This window comes from Amia ocellicauda, chromosome 21, assembly GCF_036373705.1.
Source record: "Amia ocellicauda isolate fAmiCal2 chromosome 21, fAmiCal2.hap1, whole genome shotgun sequence".
NCBI lineage: Eukaryota > Metazoa > Chordata > Actinopteri > Amiiformes > Amiidae > Amia > Amia ocellicauda.
The window spans coordinates 16305986-16332031 of NC_089870.1; the positions used below are offsets into that span (position 1 = coordinate 16305986).

At 39.0% G+C, this 26046-nt stretch overlaps 1 protein-coding gene across 2 annotated transcripts in view; it reads right to left on the minus strand.

The window, feature by feature from the left end:
* esrrb (estrogen-related receptor beta) overlaps positions 1–26046 on the minus strand; it is a 63693-nt gene that overhangs the window by 9915 nt on the left and 27732 nt on the right. For both annotated transcript variants that reach the window (XM_066694714.1, XM_066694713.1), the window contains exons 3-5: positions 21969–22085; positions 11895–12005; positions 11181–11342 (exon numbers count right to left, since the gene is read on the minus strand). In XM_066694714.1, coding sequence (XP_066550811.1) covers positions 11181–11342; positions 11895–12005; positions 21969–22085 — 390 coding nt within the window. The remainder of the gene's footprint in view (positions 1–11180; positions 11343–11894; positions 12006–21968; positions 22086–26046) is intronic.

Consider the following 26046-nt stretch of genomic DNA (forward strand, 5'->3'; position numbering starts at 1 on the left):
TGTTTAAATTTACTTTCCTAAAGATCCTGAGAATGAGATCACAAAGAAGTCTGAAAGCCATCGTTACTGAATCCTATGAATCTCTCTCTCTCAAAGACTCCCTATTACACAGATGTACAGAACTACAAGAGAGACATATTCTCCCTTCTGCAGGAGGGATGTGACAGCCGTGGCCGTAAGCACAGATAGAGATGACAAACACTCCATAGCTACACCACTAGGAGGTTAATTGCTCACTTTACTTTTAATGTTCTTCAGAATTCCTTCTTTTTTTAATCCAGAAGAGACATAGGAATAAAAGCACACACACACAGATTCTATCAGGTCATTATCCCAACTAAAATTTCACAGTGAAGACTTATTCAGCGTAACATAAAATGTAATCAGTTTGTCCGCTGTATTTACGGCAAACAATAAAACTCACCCCTCCGATCATCCCTACTCTATTTACTGTATCTCGCACCCTATAGTACAAAATGGGTCTATTCCAAATGGATAAGGATCAATGCTTTTTTCATTCTGTGTTTTACACTCTAAAGGTAATTGTCATTTTCCGGAAAAACTATTTAAAAAAAACTATACAAAACTGGCCTGATTTCATGTCACTGAAAACCATTTTATGTCTGAACGGAAACTGTGTTGTTAAAGATCATAGTGTTTCGTTCTATATGAATTACATTAGCTTCTGATTAAGTGCAAACTTCTTAAGTGAGATTAATATAAATCAAATAAACAATAAAAAATACAAATACTGTTTTGGAAATAGCTGACAAGCTTAACAGGATTATATTGTTTATAGAACCGTTCAGCACATGGCTAATAAAACTAAAAAGGTTTTTTTCGTTTTACAGATTATATTGATTTCTATGACAATGACAAAGACATATCAGGTGTGCCAACAGCTTGTTTAAAAAAGCCAGCTTCACAAATGTAAAATACAGCTTTACTAATAATTTAACCAAACCATGTAGAGAAAAACTATTTGCCATAAAGCATTTTGTGTGGCTAAATGATTAAAAAAATTCTTTGGTGGCTGCTTTGCGTGCCTTCGCTGAATCTCCCTCCTTGACCCTCCACCCAACTCCATAGCCTTTCAATTAAATTTGTTCACACACTGGCAACACAAATTTCACCGTCTGTTATGCAAATACACTGCAGCGTGGTCCGGCACATAAAGCCTCTACAGCTTTTTTTTTTTTTTTTCCCTCTCCCAGAAACAAGGAAGGCAGGTAGAGAGAAATGCCTAAAAAAGAGATTAAATAGTGAAGGTGACAGTAAAAAGATAAATAGATTTTTGGACGTGATTAAAATTGAACGCGTCTATATAATCATCACAGCCTGTATCTGCTCTCCCTGGCCCTCTCTGAGGAATGCCATTTATTTAGCTTCCAGCGATGGGAAAAAAAGGCAGGAGGAAGGGAGGGGGTTGGGGTTTGGGGGGGGCAATCTCTCTTTCTCACTTGATAAATTTCATACTGTCATGTTTATCTCAAAACAAATCTGTCCGGAATCATACAGTCGAGAGGTACTTTTCTCTCCCCTGCACACCTCCCCCTCCCTTGTCCTCCAGTCCATACATGTAGTTTTTCCTTCTTTCTTTTGTGAGGTGCTTGATTTTGTATTGTCTTTCTTTCTTTCATGAATTGATTGTCGTGGGGCACAGAAACAAAACGGAAGAAGTACAAAATTGTCCTGCCACCGACCATGGAGCTGGAGCGGGGAAGTGATTGTCGTACGATCTGTGCCCTGATCAAACCTGCCAAGACGGACTGCTCAAGTGATCAGCGGGCATTTAATTTTTTAGAGTGAGAACTAGAATTAAAATCTCCTAATTTCTGCTGAGCGGAGTTCATATTCTATTAATTTATTATTGTTTCCATCTCCCTGAGGGCCATTAGTCCTGGTAATAAAAGGAGATGTAATTACGAGACTCCATGGCCCCCTCCAGATGCAGTCCCCTCGTATTTCACTCTCAATCAGAGCTCCTGGCCTTTTTTTTTTTTTTTTTTTTTTTTTTTTTTAAGAGTAATTCTTACTGGACAGGGACAGATCTATCACAGCTTACAATCAGACAGCAGAGCAGCCCTACAGCAGCCGTCTTAAACACCGGCAATCTCACTTCAACAAGCAGAGAGCTCTTTCGGTGTTTATAAATCTTACACCTAAAACTCAGGCACTAACAAATCACACTATTCAACGCAATACAGGGCTTTATTATTATGTTGTTGTTATTTTATTAACGCGATGATTTCAGCTTCATAACAGATAGGCTTTGTACCTGTTATCAAAATTAATATATCCTCTATTTTATAAAAATAATATTTATTAGTTATAGTAGTAGAATTATCATCCACATCAAAAAGCATATTCCAGGTCAAATTCTGATTCTGACTATCTTCCATGGTTGTCATCATGAAGTGTGTATCTATAACCTGCACATACCGGCTATGATTCTTCTTCAATTTACATGACAGCATTTGCAAGACCTAATCAATACAGGCACAGCAATAAATTGTACCACTTGACATAAATAATTTGACCTGAACCTTGGTCACATGTATAAAGTCATCCAGATCTGAAATAGCCTTGAAGTGATGAATATTTCACCTTCAGTAATGCCAAAGGCAAAAGGCAGAGGTCTCGCAAACAACCCCATAACATGGCTTCGGTGTCTGAGTGCTTATATATTTAACCCACATTTCTAAGGCTTGTAATACTTTTGAGAAAATACTATGGAAAAACAAAAAAATAATTTATGCATAAAGAGGTTAACAGGGCTATCCTTTTCAGCTGTCCAGATAATTTAAACGTTAACACAAACAATGGCCAAAGTGGGCCTTGTCTTCAAAACCCTAAGTGGATATAATCCTGCCATTCAATAAACCCAAGCATGATTAATTTAGAAATGATTTAATAAGTTAGGCCTTCATTTAACACATCAATATGAGCACATTGTAATGAAACTAATTGAAAATAAATTATTTGATCGTATATATGGCTGTGAACACTGGCTGTTTTTCCTTTTAATATTGCATACACCACCTCATCACAAGTGGAAATAATAATTACTATGCATTCTTGCAAAAAAGTAACAATATACACTCACCTAAAGGATTATTAGGAACACCATACTAATACTGTGTTTGACCCCCTTTCGCCTTCAGAACTGCCTTAATTCTACGTGGCATTGATTCAACAAGGTGCTGAAAGCATTCTTTAGAAATGTTGGCCCATATTGATAGGATAGCATCTTGCAGTTGATGGAGATTTGTGGGATGCACATCCAGGACACGAAGCTCCCGTTCCACCACATCCCAAAGATGCTCTATTGGGTTGAGATCTGGTGACTGTGGGGGCCAGTTTAGTACAGTGAACTCACTGTCATGTTCAAGAAACCAATTTGAAATGATTCGACCTTTGTGACATGGTGCATTATCCTGCTGGAAGTAGCCATCAGAGGATGGGTACATGGTGGTCATAAAGGGATGGACATGGTCAGAAACAATGCTCAGGTAGGCCGTGGCATTTAAACGATGCCCAATTGGCACTAAGGGGCCTAAAGTGTGCCAAGAAAACATCCCCCACACCATTACACCACCACCACCAGCCTGCACAGTGGTAACAAGGCATGATGGATCCATGTTCTCATTCTGTTTACGCCAAATTCTGACTCTACCATCTGAATGTCTCAACAGAAATCGAGACTCATCAGACCAGGCAACATTTTTCCAGTCTTCAACTGTCCAATTTTGGTGAGCTTGTGCAAATTGTAGCCTCTTTTTCCTATTTGTAGTGGAGATGAGTGGTACCCGGTGGGGTCTTCTGCTGTTGTAGCCCATCCGCCTCAAGGCTGTACGTGTTGTGGCTTCACAAATGCTTTGCTGCATACCTCGGTTGTAACGAGTGGTTATTTCAGTCAAAGTTGCTCTTCTATCAGCTTGAATCAGTCGGCCCATTCTCCTCTGACCTCTAGCATCAACAAGGCATTTTCGCCCACAGGACTGCCGCATACTGGATGTTTTTCCCTTTTCACACCATTCTTTGTAAACCCTAGAAATGGTTGTGCGTGAAAATCCCAGTAACTGAGCAGATTGTGAAATACTCAGACCGGCCCGTCTGGCACCAACAACCATGCCACGCTCAAAATTGCTTAAATCACCTTTCTTTCCCATTCAGACATTCAGTTTGGAGTTCAGGAGATTGTCTTGACCAGGACCACACCCCTAAATGCATTGAAGCAACTGCCATGTGATTGGTTGGTTAGATAATTGCATTAATGAGAAATTGAACAGGTGTTCCTAATAATCCTTTAGGTGAGTGTATATTAGAGACTTTGCCCCAAGACTCTGCCATCATAAACTGAATTCCCTTAGCCTCCTTATACCAGAGATCTCTCAATTTATAAAGTCATACTGAGGTCATGACCACAATACTGATGGGCCTGAAATAAGCCATTTGGCCAATGAACGATGGGAAGTTATGAGGTTTATAACATTAAAAAGCCTTCTTTCCCAATGACCCCCATTGAGGTGCTATAAGAACTCTCTGGAGCCATCCCTTATTTCAGATTAAATGGATGTGTCCAGTCCAGGGGTCTGGCCAAATATAACGTGAATGGCCAGCACCACACATCATTAATTTCCACACAATGTTTCCATCAATGTAAATGAAGACGGCAAATCCGTAATCAGTTATTTTGTTTAATCTCGGGCCAGAAATATCTTCCCTAATTATCCACTTATTTAAGACAACATGTAAAAATTGTGCTGGAAAGATTCAATACTAGGTGGTTATCTCAGGTAAAACAATAAATCACTTGAAACTAACAGCAGCAAACGGGATAATGCTTCAAAGTGAGCTGAACAAAATGTCCTTTGAACATTGCATGAATACAAAAATAACAGATCAAATGAATATCAAATTCAAAAGACATTCAAAAGACACTTCATCAAATGTTTATAACCCGAACTTGAAATACTATGTTAATTCCCCCGAAATCACTATACTTATCAATAAGAGCATGTCTACCTCTGTTTTTTGTGTTTTTATTGGTGCTGCTCCTTGCGTATTTCTTTGATCTGTGCTTTTCAATATTCCCAGGTAAAAAAAAAAAACAATTGTGGGATACCTGAAGCATCTACACACACACAGACACAGACACAGAAACACACCTGGTACACACCCTGCCCACCCTTTCGTCTACACCGCAACCGACAGTTTTCTCCTGTCGTTCCCTCATCGTCAGTCGGATGCTTTCTCAGCCCCTTACCTCCCCTATGGCTCCGTTCCCATTCTCTCACCCAGCTTATACAGGTTTAGCTGCAGCATCCCCTTGATTACTCAATCTATCTTTATAAGTCTACGTCAGCCAGTAAATTGAATATACTAAAAGCTGTCTGTTGGTCTCTATATTTAATAAAGTGCGCTGATGAGGTGCTGATTTATCGCCTGCCTGTTTTCACACTCTATTACAGGGAGATTACACAGCTTGAGTGGGATCAGCATTGCAACACAGTAAGTAGATTTCACAATTTAATAGGAAAGAGAAAACAGGCAGCAGCAAAAAAAAAAGAATTGGTAGAAGCATGCACAATACAGAATATCTATATCAGCATCATAATTGTAAAAAAAACTGTTCAAATTATTTCAGTGTTATATTTCTCCTGTAAAAATGCAGCCGACACTCGCAGGCTTGAGCGGGACACAAACGCATCATTGCGTTATTAGTCTGTCGACTGTACAGTATCAGGAAATTGTCATCAGTATTGTTTCGGCAATCAAGGTGAGCTGCTGTATCTCTCTCGGCAATGTCGGCATCACGTCTGAGGAGCCTTTTTTTTATTATTATTAAAGCGGTTAGAGCCAGGCACCTTTTTCCTGAAGAGTAAATAAGACAATTACCACCAAAGATACAAAAGAATGGAAGAGGTAGAACTTGAACCTGATTTCAAACTGCCCAGAGAGGAAAATGAAAATCATCTTTTAAAGCACTGTGAATGAAATCACGTCCTGTGATAACACAGAGCTTACTGAGGAAAACCACAAATCAACACAAGAAACAAAACAAGAACACGAACAATTATTTTAAGAGAGCATTATCGAAAATGACTGAACGGTGTTGCAGTGAAAATGTCAAGCTCTCCTAGTTTCTGGTATTTCAGTTCCATGAGAGTTCCTCAGAGGTCCATGTGCTCTGTGGATTATGAGTAATTACTAAACCACACATTCATATTTTGTATTATTATATATCATTAGTGCCCATGCCTTAACATTGAATATGAGCCATTTAGACTGAACATCAGCGAAAGCTCTAACCTTTGCTCATGAGACATTAGCTGTTTTTGAAATCCTGTAGTCGTCTGTGCTGTGATATGTGAATCATGACTGGAAAAAACTAACAAATGGAGGCCAATTGATGAGGACTTTCCAAAGTTCCTGTTGTCTATATTTTGCTGATCTGGTGTGTGACTCTGGCCCTACTGCACAGTGGGTATCTGAGCTGGATTCCAACCCCCGTGCACATGACATTCACACAATTGTCAAGTCAAGGAACAGCGTTCAGTGCACACCACACTTAATAACCACGGCTCACGAACAGACATTTTGTTGAGTTGTCAGCATTTAAAGCTTCTCTGTCTTTTAGAGAATGAAAGATTGACTGTCCTGCTACAAACAGCAATATGTGTCAAAGGTCTTTAGTACCTTGGTAACAGTCAGCCATCTGTCACAGCCTTATTCTCATCAACGTAATGACCAGCAAACAATTAAATTAAAGCGGCATTAGCCACCGCTGCCACTATCTGTGGTACAGAGATTTTAAAGGATGATTTCTGCATTGCTCTCCTAATTAGAAATAAATCAGGAGCAGATTAAAATCAAGGTGGTAATAACAACATATTATTATTAAATACTGGGAGTAACAGCCCCTGCATGTACCTGCTGTCTAAAGGGGTTTGAAACAATGATACGTGGATGTGACTTTGCATTATAATGTGCAGAACATGCTATAAATACAGATGCAATATCCAAAAATGAATTTATACTGTATATTGATTAAGTGTGTTTAAACACTCCCGCTTCACTAAATACATCAAAGCATAATCACAATACTCAGTACTTTGCGTTGTTGTCTCCATGACGGCAAACGGGTTATTGTAGGTGCTTTTATAAATGTCAATGACAATCAGCAGGAATTTACTCCTGATGAGTCCCAAGCATAAAAAGGTGATAATTGGCACGGCACAATATTTATTAAGCAATTTACTCTGTACATTTTATGCATTTACCCAAACTGCATTTTACAAATACATTTGTATTGTTTAAAATTAAAATAACACTTCTTTTTACTCAGTCTGAGCATTGTTGTTTGGTAATAAATAAATAAATGAATACAAATGTTTGATAGGGATTACAGACTATTTCAGTAAAACCAGAGATTGAAACAGACCAACAATTTGGCAATTTGCAATTCCTTGTAGTTTTCTTATTTTTCCCCTCCCGTATTTTTATTTGACCTGTTTCTTATATTGTTTTAAGCTTAATTGATTTTTTTTTTCTATATCAAACACAAAGTTCCACTTCATGGCCAAAGCATTAAAATCCTTTAACAATGGGAAAAAAGTAGCTATGAAGAATCAATCGGCGAACATAAATACCAATTATCTTGACATTTCTATTGTTACCTTTTGACTTGGTCATTGTAGGTCTGCTTTTTTCCTAATCAATGCGATCCACTTCATAATGAACTGTTAATCTTTTTAATTCCAATGCCCAAGGCCTACAAAAATCTATCAGAATGCAATCAGCAGTTTTTCTTTTTTTTTTTCTAAAAAGACAGATGTGGACAGACCACAATGTACCAAAGTGCCCTCAGGAAATTTCTGTGCATGCTATATCAGACTTGGCTTGCCATGTGGTGAATGCTTTAACTGAAAGGAATATACTTTCCATATCATATTCTATATATTTATCTTTCATCTCAATTTGGAAATACTAAATAAAACACTATAACTGTTTCCTGAATAAGTCAGTAAATACAATAGCCATATTTTCCTTACAGAATCAAATGTGAAAATTTGCTGAATATTAACTATCTTTTGTGTATTCTTTTTGATTCCTTCAATTGTTTTGTAAATAACGAAATGTCGGCAAAGACATTTCAACCAGTAAACGTGAACCAAAAATTATTGTTGTCGTAATATCTTTACTTCCTATGAGAACTAGTACAAACAAAACCTTGATAAATGGTAGAAGCTTGTCATTAACAGGCAAGAATTATATTTATTGAGGAATAGTAATTTATTTAGCCAATTCATACCAATCAAAATCAAATGATGACCAGCTAATGATCAGCTAGTATTAATCATGACTACATGCAAATCTCTCTGTATTAAACCCACAAAAAACTATATATTCAGCAACACTGCCTGCATCAAAGTCATAAAGAGCCCAACACTACATATTCCCCTTATCCCTACCCCCCTGTGGAAATACAGTGAGCTTGGCAACACTGTCCAACAAGCTTTACTGTAAATAATAATATTTACACTTATTGTTTATGTTTACATTGGTGAAATGGCTCGGATATGCAGCCTACTGTGTGTACAACCTGACAAGCACATTTTAATCTGCTTATGCTAATCGTTTTAGTGGACCAATTGTTATGATATTTATCTGCTGCAAAGCAAAACAGAGATTCTCTTTTTGTTGTTGCAAATATTAGGGATAACGGGAAACAGGAAGGGTAAAAACTGCATAATTCGTGATTGAAATGCAAGTCCAAACTGTATAACTGCAATCACTGTTATAATACAAATAATATTAATCATAGCATTGACCAGTTATTGCTTAATTTCTTCAGTTTTTTTCTAAGCAACTGCATGAAATGTTAACCAGATTTATACAGTCTGAAGGACAAGCAAGTATTGCATACTTTAAACCCATCTACCACAAAATATACTTTGCACGGTTTTAATTACATTTGTACCAGTGTATTATTAAAGGAACATCAATTCTCTGCAGTGGAGATATCAAATAAATAGGAACTTGTACATGAACAAACTATGTTTCGGTGTGCGAGTGCACTACTTTTAAACACTCTTTAAATAAACTTGAACATTAGTTTTTAATTAGATTGAACATTACAAGTTGGAGGTGACACCAGGCCCACGCTGAAGACATGAGAAAGGACAGACAGTGGGGACTGTGTTAAAGGGTAAGTTGGCTGCAGTGAATGTGCCTTTTTTGGCAGTTATTGGGTCAGTTGTGATCCACTCCTGACTAATCTGCTCTCTAAACTGCTCCATGCTGACACAGCACAACATGGCCGCTGCTCAGTCTAAGGGGGTTACTGTGAGACCATCAGTCTAATCTCCTTATGGGATAACACCTCCCCCTGCACCTGATTAGAGGCAATCCCCAAAACAGAGCAAAACTGTTTCATAACATTGAGGCCAGCGCAGCTGTCCCCATAGGTACCCCCCGTATTTGGTGCAATCCATCATTAGAGCGGTATAAGAGATGCAGTGCCCAAGAAAGCAGGGGCTCGTGCTGCCCGTGGAGATCCACCGTTGGGCCATCAGTGAAATACTGGCACAGCACTAATTTCCATCCAGTCCCCCAATGGAACTGTTATCAAGTGAACAGAGGAACGCAGTTACGGCATGCTCCCGGGATGGCTAACAGAATTATATACAAAAAAATACTGTTACTGTTTTACCATCCTATCAGGCTTGTAAGAAGCAAAGATTATGAGAGAAGTGGCAAATGAGAGAAGCCTTCAAAGACTAAAAAGAATCCCACTGTTCAGTTTTTTGTAAATTAATTAAAATGCTTTCTTGCAAAATGCAGATTGTTATAAAAGACAGAAGAGTGTATTTTCCTTTGTTTTAACCAAACTCCTGTGGGTAAATGCCTCAAAAAGCTCCAGAACTTCAGAATCTGAGACACAAATCTATTATTATTTCCATCAATAATTCAATTTTAGTAATTTTGCATGAGGTACGTCTCTTGTTTCAGTGAGAGGGTCTTCTCCCCTTTATCTCCCGAGTGATTATGGGATACACTGACACCAGGCCCAGCAGACCGTCCCCGTCGAAATCGGGATTTTACTCTGTGTGTTTAGCCGCAGTTTATTGATTTCATTTTTTAAGCTGACTTTGATTCTCCCCCAGGTGCACATTGACAGCTAAAGTTAATTACGGTCCTGTGGGGTAGGGGTGGCGTCACTCAGGCATTTTAGCATCCTGAAGTGGGGGTGGGGGGGCAGGAGGGCCATTAAAAACACTCACTCGTCACTCCCTGCACTTTAACTCCAAATGGGCTGTGTCAAGGCTGTTTTTATGGTGAAGTTTAATTACATCGGGTCTAATATCCACAATTAAACGATATTCTAACTGCAAAAGAGACCGAAAGCACTGACTTATAACCTGTAGGGGTTACTTACTTTAAGTTTAGTCACTCTCTGAACAACCCGTTTAATGTTTCTAATGCTATCTGATGGTTTAAGAGATTAAATGGAGGGGAAGAAAGAAATTATGAGTCTTGAGAAAGTTCTGTTCTATAGCTATGTTTAAATTGTTAGCCAACTGAACCCCTCCATATTGTATACCTGCTATACTTGAGTACTACAAACTGTTTTATGGTATAAATACCACATTAGATTCAGACATTTATAATAATTTGCATTTTCCATGTATATGGAAATAATTATGACTACACATTTAACCAGTTAGCATTGCTTAAATAGTATCCAAAGTAATAAAACAAGCCTCCTCTCCACCCGTAATGGATTGCACCAGAGGCTCAGCCACAAAGCTGGCTGTGTAACAGAATGGATCAAGGAAAATCTGAATTGAATTGAAAATATTTCACGGCCTGCTCATAATCCTGATCCCAATCCCACAGAATACCTCTGGGATGAACTGGCAAACCAGGAAGAGACAGCGGGGAGTATCTAATCTTGCTGCACTACAGTGTTTGCCACAGAAGGGATGGCACAGTGTTTCTTTCCCTTGCTGCGTATCTAAAGGATGCCAGCAGTCATTAAAGCCAAGTGCAGGCATTTGCTCGGCCAAATACTTTCTGAGCAGTGGAAGTGCATGGTGATATTGAACATGTCTTTAAATAATGTTCGTTTCTTACACCCACAGCGAGCGGCTGAGAGATGGTCCCTGTTTTACCTGGGATATGTTTGGCCCAGCCGATGATAACAACCAGCTCGCGGTCAGCCAGGTCACACAGGGTGGTCAATGCCTTGATGTCACTCTCTGGCATGGTGGGGTCTGGCATTGCATAGATCTTCTCTGGCTCTGCCACCAGGAGGTGAGACACTATTTTCGTCACTGGCACAAAAACAGGGACAGAGCTGTCAGTGGCAGCGTAACGCAGTACATACACTAACACTAAACACTTTAAAATATTCTGTCGTTGCATCCTTCACAGAGAACTCTGCGTTTGGGAATCACTTCTGGAAAATATCCATGTATCACGTCACATATAAGTGAACAGTAACAGGTTTAACAAAGGGAAGGATGCTTCTTTGTTCTAATTATTGAAACCAGCACTACATGAGGTAAAAGCAATACCTAAAAAAATAAAATTAAAAACAGATTTATTTAAAACTGTCAGATTAAATTTAAATCAAGTATTTTTAGTCAGTTCAAATTACTTTCTATACAAAATTTATTTTTTGGGGGTTGAGGTTCAGGTTCCAAGTTCTCCAATGGAATTTCCACATTTTGAACAATGTGTGACATTTTCATTTACATCCCTACTTCCACTGTGTAGTTAATTTAAATAAATTAAAGGTCAGTTTATTTCATCCTCGGCTGACGGTGACTGGCCAGCACGAGGAGCTTGTGATGGGGCTGAAGGGCAAAAGGCCCCACACTCACATGGCTTTTTTGCTGGTGGCGGCAGCGTGAGCCCCAGGTACGCACTGTTTTCACTGTCCATCCTCCTCTTGTACTTCTGTCGCCCCCCTCGGACGCGGTCCAGACGCACACCTTTAGGGAACACAAAGCTGCGTTAGCACACCTGCACGAGTACACCACCCAGCATTCATGCAGAACACTGACAAATCAAGTTTCAACACAGATTAATAAAAACAATATATGTACTAAACTATTGGAACAAACTGAAATCCCATAATTCTGTTTGTCTTGTTTATGTGAGTGAAGGCCAGACAATGTCTATATATGAAGCACAAAGAGGTATTCTTTACTAACAAAAATGCTGTGATCAACATTGATAATGGCACTTTTGTAAATGTTAGAAAACTATGTTATGTATTATGGAAAAAAAACTTTCATTGTACAGCTCCCAGCTCTCTCAATGTAAAGTCATATATAAATACATACATGCACACACACACATATCTGAATGACTTATGTACAAAGAAAGGCAATAAAGAGTTTCATAGGATTCGAATTTAGACCAGGACAGCAACATTAACTAGAGGCGGGATGAAGAAACTGTTTCAGGGCACTAAAGCAAAGGCTTCCAAAAGCATATGGTCAGTAGAAAAAAAGAGAAAACAGCAAATGTCAAAGAAACGATTGCTGTCCCATATGTGTTACATGCCTGGTTAGTCTATTGTGACATGCTGAAGGCTGGCAGACTTCTAAACATATGAATATTTAACGCGGGGTCAATGATCTCACAGACTGAATTCTAATTATTTCTCTTTTTAGCAAAGACAGACAGAATACTAATGAACTGGCAGGTACACAACATGCCACTTGTCCTGGTTTGTGTAAAATCACAACCTGAAAACAGAATATGGAGGGAAAGACTTTTAATTACGCTGTTCTGCTTCCCCACAGTACGCCTGCAAAATACTGATGCTCTGTCTGTCTCGGGTATAAAGCTAGTTTACCTTAGACTTCTAATAAAATTACCTCATTTTCACATAATCTAATATATCGTTATCATCCAGGGACACTGATATAATGACTCTGTCCTGTACAGTAGAAAATAAAGAGATGTCAGTGTGGTCCATAACATATGTTATTTATTATCTAATTACTAGATAAGGACACATTTCAATTTGTTTTCCTCAGATTTCATTTTTTACGGTGTGACAGAGTATCTCAGCGCAGAACCTTAAAACAGGATTCATGACCAGGGCTGGGTGACTAAGGTGACCAAGTTAAACCTGACCAACACAAGATAATTCCTGGGGATGTCAAAGAGGGGCACTGTCTGAGACAACTCAGCTCCTGAAACAATAGGAGGAATCTACTAAATTGAAAACAGTATCGAACTGGGGCTCACCTTCCTCGCCGTAGGCACGGGACAGAATAGTCTTAGAAATTGCACTCCAGAAATAGCCACAGATTGTCAGCTTTAAACTGCTTGTTTAAAGATCTGGATGTACTCCTCTGTATTTATCCGTGCCCTTGATAAGAGTGCAGGCAGCCCACTCTCGCCAAACGAGCAGGATTAAATAAATTTTGTCCACCGCTCGGTGTGTGCGCGTGTAAATGAGACAACGCCTTACAATTGCCCGAAATTATCAAATACTAATGATATTAAGAGCTGGAGAGTCAACGAGGAGCAGTGTTAATAACCTGAGAGTCAATTAAAGGAAGGATGCTTAAGAAGAATAAATCCTGACCTTCAGGACAAAAAAAAAGAAAATGAAACAATTCCGAGACCTTTTTTCCCCATTCACATTAAGAGATTTATCAATCAAAGAGATGGCAGGACTTTGAAAGCCTTCAACCTTTTGTATGCGCAACGAAGGACAGGTATTACAAATGCAAAGACAAAATGCCCTCAAGTCAACCTTTAAGACTTAAATACTACCCCTCCTAACTTCTTCTCTCTTTTGTTTCTGGTGCAGTACAGAACAGACTTCAAATTAATCAGAGGTCAGCTGACAATTGTACTCACATTTTAACAAAGTGATGTGCCATAGAGACACCGCCGCAATAAGACACGGGGGCATCCTTCTCTGTGGATGGATGCGCCCGTGTTGCGAATCCTCGCGCTCAGCTGTGATGGCAGCGAAGCTAGAGCACTCGCTTAATGATTTCATCACTTTAGCTGGCGATGCAGGTGTCAAAGTGGAGAATGTGGGACTACTGCAAATTAGGCTAATATGATTTTTCCTGCGCGTTCCCCTCTGATCGCCTCCTCGGCTCGTTCTGTTGTTCCAGAGATCACAATTAGAGGTCGCCTGAAGGCAGATGCACACTTGAAGGAAAAAAATAAAGTTTCTGATTGGATTAGCACCACGGCGCTGCATCTCAGAGATCTTACACCGCATTTAAGTATTTGGAGATTAATGCAGGAAATGCGTAGCCACCAATTGAATTCAAATCCTTTCACTAAGTAGAATACAATGTATCATTAAAAAACATTTTGTTAGGATTTATTATTAAAGCTTTGTTGTCCTTTTTCAGGTATCATTGTTGATATCAATATTATCATTGTTTTTCATGCATTGCACCCTGAGCTACAAAGGGGAATCGCAGCAAGGATTTCAGGTGAAGAAAACATTTCTCAGTCGCATATCAGGACATTTAGCTGATGTGGTTACGAATGAGAACCTGCTATGGAGGTGCTTCTACCTTCCTCTTTGTCATTTTTTTCTTCCGTGTTTTTACCTGTAAGATGACTCTTGAAAAACCTGTGGGAAGGTATACTGACAACTAATAAAACTGCAGCTTCTGTGACATGACACTCATTCACGTTGTCTCCTGAGAAAAAGCCCTTCAAGTGGTTAATTTTGAAAGGACTGGGTCTTTGCTACCCAAAGTTTTCAAGAAACAAGAAGTGGATTGATTTTCCTCTTTATTTTCCTCTGCTGTTTGGTTACCAAGGGGAAATGAAATGTCCCTTAATGGAAAGACTGGGACAGTATTTGGGATTAAATCAACAACAGTACAGCAGCAACAGGCATTAGACGTAAAGTGGAATACATTTTGTGTGCCGCAGCATACAAAGAATGTAGAAATAAGAATCATTGTCTCTTATTGGCTGCCATCTTGCTTTTCATCCTGTAACTTGTATGCATGACCAGGTAAAGTAAACTGTATTATCTTGTAAGAGTGGAATCATGAGATTTCTTGTACTTATATAAATTCTTTGATTCCCTGGAAACACAAATCTGATTAGGATTGTCTTTCAATTTCCTGACACTGACAGCCCACTAACCTAATTACCCACAATTCCCATTGGGGACACATTCTTCCCAGCAAACACTGGGAGATCATTTGATGGCTGCCAGGTCAGAGTGAAATCAAATTTCTCCGAACACAGATTTTCATTTTTACATTGATAATCACAGACAGACAAAATATATCAACAAGGACTGTAAACAGGCTTTCTGATTTTCATTTCTTTAAGAAGAGAGGGATCAGAAGCTTTCTTTAATTAATGTTTCTTTTATGACAATTCTCTTTAGGATTATTTTATTTACATGGCGGATTTGCTGTTACGTTGAATTTTTCTCAAAAGTAGCAATTAAAATAAATGTTACAATTACTATCAACGAATATCATATTATGGAGTGTAAAATAAACTGCTTTGTATAACAAAACCAATATCCAACTCACCAGTGAAAAATATCCCAAAAAGTAACCCCCAAAATAATAATAAAAATAATTGAATTTATTCATGTACATAAAAAAAATCTATATATTTTATTTTAATATCTGCTGGCAGTTTAGCAAGTATCTTTGGATTGTACAAATGGGACATTCCTCTCTGACCGTGATGTCCCCACATTCAATGTTTTAGCTGTTACGGCAATGTAGCCCTGACAACTGCCCGCCCAGATCAAACTGTCCTTATAAAACATTGTTCCACTGCAAGCATTCGGTCATATGGCAAACCAGCAAAAAGATTCCAAGGTGCATCACTGCCTGTTTTAATTAGAACAGCTCTGCCATAATTAACAGATGTTGACAGGCATTTGACGTTGTCGCTAACCAGTTTCGTTTTACATCAAAACTGGGCCAAGAAGCAAATCAGGCATTGGAATGATCACCTACATTTTATTTTGCATGTTATTTTGATACTTTCTACACAGGTGATCGATTTTATTTTTAAATAAGCAGTTTTAAGTGTACAGAATGGATAGTATTAGATCTTGCGTGAAGTGTATTATTGAGAAGATGGCTGGTCTGGAGTAGGTTTAGGGAAGTTTATTAACTTTTCACAAATAAATTAGCCTTCTTGTCTATAAAGAATTTGATAGATAGATATAGATAGACAGATGGGTGGATGACAGGAAGATAGATATAGTAGCTTAATTTATAACAGGCCAAAGTTACATCCTTCATCCTAGATACGTTATGGAAATGACGTTTCCACACGTCAAGGTCTAAACAATAGCACGGGTTCTGTTCAACTGATATGCTTGCCGGATTCCCACCGTATCCAGTGCTTTCAGTAGCTCCTCTCAGGCCATGGTGCTGCTGGTATGGGGATGGGGGACAGGGGTCGGGGGGGTAGGGGGCAGGGGCTAGGGGGGCCGTTGCCGTTTCTCTGAAGTTCACATGTCTCTCCGCACGGCTTCCAAGAGTCGGAGGGCTGAGGGGTGAGCTCAGCTTAATCAACACACATTTTTCTTTTTTACAGCCCGCACCGTGATACCACAGAGAAAGCAACAGCGGCGTTATTGAATGTCAGCGCTTCAAAGCGGCGCTGTTTGAGGAAGGCTTTGAGCAGATGCGGGAGGCGTTTGCGCAGGGATTAGCGCAGCCCTGCGGGTTCGGCCAGCTGACCTGGGCTCCGCTTTCTCTCCAAAAACAATAATAATCCCCTCCGGAGCACACTCCTACAAAAGGGCCTGTCTTCACTCACTTTGTGTCTCAGCCAGGGGGGGAGGGTTATTTTGAGCTTCTCACCTGTTCTGGGTGTCTCTTTCTAGGGAATGTGTCAGAATGACTGGGATGGTTGGCAGTGCCAGGGGGAGCTTAAGGGGACCCTATTTTAGCTGGGAAAATCAGAAGGCTGCATCCCGAGGCATGGCCGTGCTCTCGTTTCAAGGGTGCCGCGACTAAACCCCGTCAGCAATATTTCAAAGGGCCCCTGTTGCCGGTTTGGTGGCTTGTAAGCTTGTGATAGCATTTGTTTAATCACAGGGTGTGAGGGGAAAAAGCGCCTTGCACCTGCTGCCCCTAATGGCCGACGCAGATGACACACAGCCCGTTGTTCCGTTCCGTCCCTCCCCAGAACCCCCTGGCCCCCGGAACTCAAGCCAGTCTGGACAACAGGGTTCCTTCCAAAGAATGTAGCATCCCTGTTTTCTGGTGGGAGAGTGGGGGGTTTAAAGCATACACCGAGGACAGTTATGGACCACCTAATTACAGAGGGAAATTCTTATTTTATTTAAATATGGTCTAAAAAATGATCTTATCAGGAAGATATGTTTTGTCACCTATTTTAAATCTATGTATTCCTATTTCATAAATAGAATTATAAGTAAGGAAAGCATCTTTAATAACAATTCTATAACTGTATAATTCCTTAACGAATTAAATCCAATTTCATTCCTTCATTGAACTGTTGTTGTAAATGCCTTTTTTTTTTTTTTTTTTTTTTTTTTAAGGCAACATGTCAATGTGAGCAGCTGGCCAGGACACATAAAATTAATTCTGCAAGTTCAAACAGTTATCATTTCCTCTCTGTGTTAGGCAGTTGTGAAGAGCGGACCCCCAAGTCCTGGAACTCTGTCACTGTAATTGCGAGTCCCGTGTCTGTCTCCCATTAGGAGTGATTTATTGTGCAGCGGAGGGACTGTAATTCAACAGCTCGGCTAATCCCTCTCTTCATGAAAACTCGTGTTAGCGCCTGTTGCAATTCTCTCACCTGTCTGACCGCAGAACATACACGGTCTCCGGTCAGCAAGGCCTCCGGGGTGGGCTGTAGGACTATTTACAATAAATGACTTTTAGAGGGAGCTTCTGTACAAACGGAAAAGAATACTAACGAAACCCCAGACATACAAAGAACCAGGCTCAAAAAAAGAAGAAGTAAATACGTGCCAAATGTATAGCTATTTCTGGATTATGTTTGTCAGTTAGAATATTTACATTAAAATATTAAATAAAACACTATCAAAATAATTTGACTTCATATTTGTATTGCAATCTGAGAGTCGGACAAAGTAAAATAATGTACACATTTACAATTGATATATGCAGTCGGGATCCGTAAACACGCTCCAGAAATTAACAGTCACGATTCGTTTTCCTGGTTTGTAGGTGAATAGGAAGGGGATGGGGGGAGGGGGGTTGTACTGATGCCTTGTCCTGCGTTTGTCATCTTTGAATATCTGCTTGCTTCTCCCCCAACCCAGCTCTGATCTCAGGCCATTGATCAGAAAATAAACCTGTAACCCCTGACATCTGATTCCCTTATTGATCGCTTCCTCTTTTTGTACAGCCGAGGAGAAAAAAAAGCAGAAAGCCTCACACTGATGCCTGCAAGAGGATCCTTTTAAAATAAATGGTTGATCTCTCAGCAGTACGGGCTGGGTTTTGCTGGACCTTCTCTATTTGAGATCAAGCTGAGACACTCAGATGAATGGAAGCCAAGTCATCCTGGGATAAATGTGTCTTTTAGTGGCGAACACAAACACCTGCAGGCAAAAGACTTACCCTTGCCATTACGATTTTGCCGTGCAGCAATTTACACATTGTGTTGTTTTTAAATCAGTACAAATAATGAATGCGAGGCAAACATGACAATAGACAAATACCATATGCCTTCGTACTAGGTATACTATGATTGAAGATTAGATAACAGGAAATGTCAAAAATGTGCATTCTAATACTAAATCTTACTAAAATAATAAACAAAAGCATTATTGCAGTTTGATATGCCTTTCTGTCTTTTTCTTGTCCTTTTAGTTAGTGACTAGGGAACACATAGTAATTATTACTGACTATTGGTAATGTACAGATACTCTGCTTAAGGAGCAGATATTTTACAAAATCCAAGCATCTGCTGCGTCTTATAGATAAAACCATAGTAAATACAATTGCACTGCACCCTATATTGATGTCAACAGCAACAGAATACCTCCTTCAGGCAGTAAAGTTATAATTAGGTGTCATTTTTTCCATACAGTGGGTGACCTTTCCCACTGTAATGAACTCCACAGGACTTGCTGGTGTGAGGACTCCGTGTTACAGGACTGAACGTGCCATTTCAGAAGAGCTCACAGAAGGAGCACCTTTTATAGACGAGAAGAAGAGAGATTGAGGCTTGCTGCCGTAGCGGCAAACCTGTCCTGTAAAGACAGCGAGGCTCCTTCCCTGCATTGTCCTCTACTGTCCACATTGATTTCGTACTTCACACATGCAGACGCCCGTACTTGCATTACGGAGTGAGAGACTTAATTATACCTTGTGAATTACACATCTATTTAATTTAATATCATACTTCCACATTTCAGAATTCCAGAATTAAAATAAGAATTAAAAATACCAAAAAAAAAAAGTCTTTACTGATGACAGTAGGCAACTCATCAGAGTTTAATATACCTGACAGTTATTATCAGCACTTCCACCCCAATACAGGAAGTGGTGAAATCCCATCAGGAAAAGGGTTTTATTTTCCATGACTTTGAAGGCAGACAGTGCTGCTGATGTCACGTTTTTAAACAGGCTCGATTTCCTTACGGCTGGGGCTTCAGGATGTGTAGGAATGGGGAGACGGCCCTGGTTGCTGACATTAAATAAATCACGCTTCTGTTTAAAACAATTAGTGTAGGATATGAACATATACATATGCTGTATACTGGTTTTCCATGGATTTGCTTTCTAGCAGCCACTGTGTATTTTATAGATCATTTTAAATATAACTTATTTGGGAATTTATACGGAGTAAGTCAAGAATGCTTAAATTGAAAGCCTCTGGGCCAGTAAGTTAAAGTGAACCGATTTTCCTTTCTCAGGTTGATTACAGAATCCCTGAAGCACGCTCTATTACCCTTAGTCTCTTCACCTTAGTATGAAGAGAGATACGGGAAATAAGAGCTTGGCAAATTACACAGACAGGTGGAAAGCATTTTCTTCATTTTTTTTTTTTATATAAAACTAATGGAATGGTTTGACAGTGTCATAAAATGATACTTCAAAAGCAATTCAGTTATCTTAAAATTCAAATTTCCTTTTAAACACGCCTTCAGAAATGAACTAAGGAAAAAAAAAACTCTTCTCCCATTCACAAATGATATACAACACCAGATTGCTGTTCCTTTGTATGTTTCAAGGAATCCAGCAAAATGTAACCTCATATTTAAGCTAAGGAATGATCGTCGTCTTCATTTTTGACCTGACACTTTTGATTCATTTATGGCCATCTCTACCTATTCTCTGGCCTTTTATTCCCCCAGATAATATATTTGCATTAATATTTCATTAGATAGTAATGTGATTACTTACTCATTCTGCTACTGACTTTTAACATGCGGCATGCTTTATGGAGATTTCGTTACCATTCAGGAAATCATATGGATCAGTTACTAAAGGTCTGATCTGGGATTAGGAATAGCTGAACAGCAGGATTGGATTATCTGTTTCCTATACATATCGTTCTTTCGCTTAAGAAATACTAAACTTCATCATAACTGAACTTGCATTACTGCATTATCTCTAATTGTGCAGAATGACTACTGGTTTCAGCGGGTTTGTTTGGTTGATGTTGTTTGTGGCAAGAAACGTTCAGTTACAATAGGAGAGGTCACTGCTTTTAGTGAAGTGATTGAAATTTGGAGTGGGTTATCAGGTAAATTGGTGGAGCTTTACCTAAAGCTAGCTGCCTAACCCTATTATTTTCTTCTTCTGACTATGAAAAAGCACTTGGCGTACATATGTAAATACAAATAAGAAAAAAACGTATAAAACTTAAACGTAAATAATTACTTTCCTTTATGTCCCACATCCAAGTCTGTGAAAACCAAAAGGTATTACAAGACTCAGTAAAACACCGCCAGTGCCAGCCACGAACACCAAGAGGCTATATTAGATTACGTAGGAGAAAAGCAATAAATGCTTCCTTAAAGAGGAAGGCTATACCCACTGGGGTGTTAAATAAACATGTTTCACTTCTCCGAAAGCCACAAGTTTCACATTATTCATGTGTTGTTTTTTTCACCGAGACCAACAAGTCAGAAAACAGTTAAATAAAAATCCCATTAATGTGCAGGCCCAGGTAAAGTAATTCCCTGAGTTGCTGCAATGCCGAGCTCTCGAGGGGAGCCGAGAGAAACTGAGCTGAAAAAATCCATTGGCAGCATGTTTAATTGTCACTGAATTCCCAGTGGCATGACTTTAAAAAACCATCCACAGGAAGAGAGCAGAGATGTTCGGAAAACATTTAGCAGATCAATATGCATAGAGAGCTGAGACCCGCTGGAGTGCGCACTGAGGGACTTGGTTATTTTTTCCAGTCGGAATACTGTTACACTTCTATTAGTCAGATGCTAGGATCGACCTATTCAGCATATTTCTGTCCCTACCAACTGCTCATTGTTTACTGCTGTCTTGTAGGACTAAAATCACTTGTGTTTTCCGATCTGCGGCCAACATTTCTCTCCCTTTGGCAAAAGACCATGAATGTGCCACGGTGGCACATTTTTGAGATTGCATCACAACAGACCTTAGCAAATGGAGTCTTTTGATGTGCTAGAAGTTTTTTCTTTTTTTTCTTTTCGATTTGCAGATGCAAAGATCGTGAAATGCGATTCGTGCTGCCAAAGCATGCCCTCTCCAATGCCTGGTAGAAAAGCCATATTTCCCAAACCAGCAGGCTGAGATGCATCACTCATCAAACCCCTCCAGGAAATGAGTCTGTTATGTCAGTATCAGTCTTTTAACACAGACGGGGAGAATGAAATGCAGACATTCAGACTAATAGATAGACAGACAGACAGAGACGGATAGACATACATATACAGATAGACAGACGGAGTGATAGAAGGATTGATTTTCCATATGCTTCCTTACCTTCCTTTAGCATCCCCACTTTCAGACACTTCATGAACCGACAGGCCTGGCAGGATTTACGTCTTCGTTTTGTGATCTCACATTCATTCGTGGCCGGACAGCTGTACTCTATGTTACCTGAGAAGAGCAAAAAGTCTCGGTGAGCTGAACTGAATAATTCCCAAGAATAAAATGTGTTAAATGAATCGAATGAAAAAGTAACAATTAAAGTCTGCAGTATAATCTATATCCAGTTAATATGTAATTGTATTAAGAGTTAAAAAAAAACAATGACAAATAATTCTCACAAAATCAGTTTCACAAATTACTTCAACATTTAGAGCTCTTCTGCTTTAAAATGTTGCATTCATATAAATATTAATAAAAATAACATTATGCATTGTAAATCTATTATTTCTAGCTTCTTTGTTGTTCCCTGGCTTTATAGATGTTATTTAATTCTAAATATTATAATTTCGTTTGATTTTGTTTTTTTCTATGCTTAAAATAACAAATACTGGAATGTTTGCACACAGTTCTATAATAAGAACAAAAATGATCCTAGAAAACAACAAAAATAAAACAACAAACATACCAGAAAACAAATCAGTATATTCTATTAGCTGTCAACTCAATACAATGCAGGTTAACAATTAAAGATGTAGCAACAAGAATAATTTCTATGGTCGTGGACCCCAGGAACATTTTTAAAGAAACATGACAAAGGTAACTATGATACACCAGATATCTTATTCAGTACCTGTTCTGACCTGCAACATTTAGACACCTGCTAAAAGCTTGAGTTGTTTTGCGAATGCCTCTGCACTATTTTGGATTGGGCTGTTCTAAAATCAATTACTTTTTAATTCAATCTGTGTATATTACTACCTCATATTACTATTACAACTGCTGATGTTGTTGACCTTAATCCCCCACACAACTCAAATATTTTCATGGTCTTAGTTTTAGATCCTGTCATTGCGATCAGAGCCGACTCGACATTGTCCGGGACACATGCATTGTGGACCACTTCAAAGCAGGCCGGGGATCCCACGTACACAGGAGAAACCTGATGCGGTTTGCTTGGGAACTGTGGAGACGCAGTTTTTAACTCGTCTTAGGAAGTCTGACCAAGCCAGCTAATCTCCTCTTGGGAAGGACTAAGTGGAAGCAGATCCTGGTTGTGCCAACAGGGATCTGAAACAGAGACTGATAAAGTGTGTGTGTGTGTGCGTGTGTGTCCCTGTGTCCGCCTATATTATTACCATTATGCAGACTGTTTGGTCCCTAATGGTGCACAATAAGACAGTTATCAAACGTAGATATACAACATGAAGCCCATAGCAGTAATATATGTATGAATAAGCAACAAATATCTATAGTTAAATCAGATATTCTGAGGATGTTTATTCACCTGCAGGATAAACACATTTTAAACAATATCTAATCTGAACAAATACCACCATTCTGTATCTGCGAGTGTGTCATTGTGTAACTGTGGCAAAGACCTCTATGAATATGTTTTCACTAGAAGCACCTTAGACAGAAGCAGCAGTCTGAGCCATCTGAAAGTGAGGGGCAGACTGAGCGCTGCTGTGGTTTTTACACACTTTTACATACACTGTAATGCAATTTAAGATGATGCATCTGAAGCTGGAAGATCATGTCTTAGCAGTAGCACAATGCATCTCTCTCTTCAGCCATTTGATACATCTGTCATTCTCCAGAACGTGGTGACCTCCGGAGGCACTCTCCTGGAAGTGTGTGGAGGCACTTGCAAGACCTCAATGCAAATGTCACCCTGGCTCTGTTAAATTGGCCTCATTAATTCTGAGCATGTCTTCACTCAACCCCCATTCCCTAAGATCTGAATTATCTTCCTTGTTTCAGGGAATCTTCTACTTCAATAATAGGCCAGGGAGATGGATATACAAAATGTGTATCATAAATTCCGGTCATGTATATAAAATACTAAAAATAAGATAAATACTGAAAAAAGATAAATACCTAGTGTGTGTGTTTGTAATTTTGGAAAACAATGAGAAAACCTAGCAGCTATTGTCTGCTGTATCATTAATGCTTTGTATTACACTGCTACAAGCACTTTATAAAATGTACCAGGTGCTCTCTGTGCTTTTGGTGGCTGTGGCACACTGAAAAAGAGAATCCTGGCAGGGTGCTTGTGGCCATGCCATTCATGCCAGTGCCATGCAGAGCCACAGAGTTTACTGCCAGTAAAGCTGGCAAGACCAGCGGAGGTCAGGCACAAAAACTGGGCTCTGGCTCCAGGCCAAGCGGCTGTCCGAGGCTCGGTGGGGGGGAACACACATAAATGGGATGGTGGAGAGGTTAATCTCACAGGAGTCAGCTGAGCTTAAAATCCTGGATTACTGGTAACATTATCATGAAAGGAGTTACACAGGCTCTCCTCATATTTGGTATGTTTCGAATTTTTCGCTTGAACTGTACATTAAATTGCTCTGGCAATCTGTGTGTGTACCTCCACAGGATAGCATAACTACGATTTCACTGAATGCAGTCACAATTGTAGGCAATAATTAAACCTTTCACCCTTCTAAGATTATATCATTATTATTATTGTGGAATATAATGTATAGTGTATTTAATTTCCATTATGTCAATAAGAATTACATTATTTCTAAAAACAAGTATAGTGTTCCAACTAGAGCTGTTCCGGAACATGCTGGCATTCTATGCATCTAATTATCTAGTTTAGCGAAGCTTATACTTATATATGGTGGCTTGTTAACTCTTAGCATAATTAAGTACCCTCATACAATCCTATCAATCAAAAAGAACCCGACTTTAAAAGATGAATGGTCTGAATGTTTAGATGAAAAAATTAAGTCACTAACTGAAAATGAACATAGTACAAATTACTGAAAACATAAAGAAGGGACATAATTATAATAAACAATGTATTTCAGCTTGGTATGCTGTATAAAAAACAGGCCAAGGTGTGCATTTTAGTCAAATGAGACTTCTATAGCCCTAAAAGGAATAATGTTCTAGAAATCAAATTGCAGTTCTAAATAAAGAAACTACGAAATACAGAACTTAACATTTGTCCTTGTATATATTAATGATTTATTTACTTTTTCAGACAAGTCTGAGCCTTATGGCCCGCTAACTTTCTGTCTAGTGATTACATCGGCAGAGGATTCATTCAGCAAGAACAAGGAACCATAAAGTTTAAATAAGCATAAAAGGTCAGTCTCTTGAAACTTAGCCGAAATGCAATGAAAAGGCTAATTTTAGTCTGTTCAAGTCTTGGAATTGCTCTTTAACAACTGCTTCAGGATATGCTCAATGGTGTTTGGAATTATTTAACAACCTTAATGCTACCCCTGAGGAAATGTTTAGTAAAGCACATTTGTTCATCTTGCAGAGCTCAGCGGGACCATGACAATACTACTGTGAGATGACAATTGCTTCTGTCCGTGCAACTGTGTGTTAAAACTGAACTGCTAGTTTCCCGAACACGCCAGGCCATCAGCCCAGTCTAGGCCAAAGAGAAATATATGGTGTGACAGTGGAACACAACCATGACTAATGCTATATTCATCAATCAAAATTGCCTTTGACTCTCCTCCTTGTTAAACCTCCCGAACTAGAAAAGAGAAAAATACCTTGTCATTAGATTAACAGCCATTTACAGCACTTTGGGAATAATCCTCAACAAAGCCAGATAAATCTAATCAGAACCCAAGCCGGGTTTTTCTTATACTCAAACACGAGACGTTTATATATGTGCGGTGAGAAAGCGTAATATATAGATATGGATTTTTTGTATTACACCCTTTCATCACTTTTCACTGAGCTGTGTAATTATGCTAACATCACTGGACATATCAAGTCTGAAGTCCCCAGATATATCAAATAATTAGAAACTCTCCACATATCTAGGTTACAAATCATTATGCTAATTCACACACTTCTCACAGGAGTAAATAAAGGTGTGAAAATGCAACTAATGAACTCAGTTTGCCTCTTCCTGTTTGTGCATTTAAATATTAATTTCAGCACCACCACAACATAATTATGTGTATTTCTCAATACTTCTCAGCGAGGCAAACCA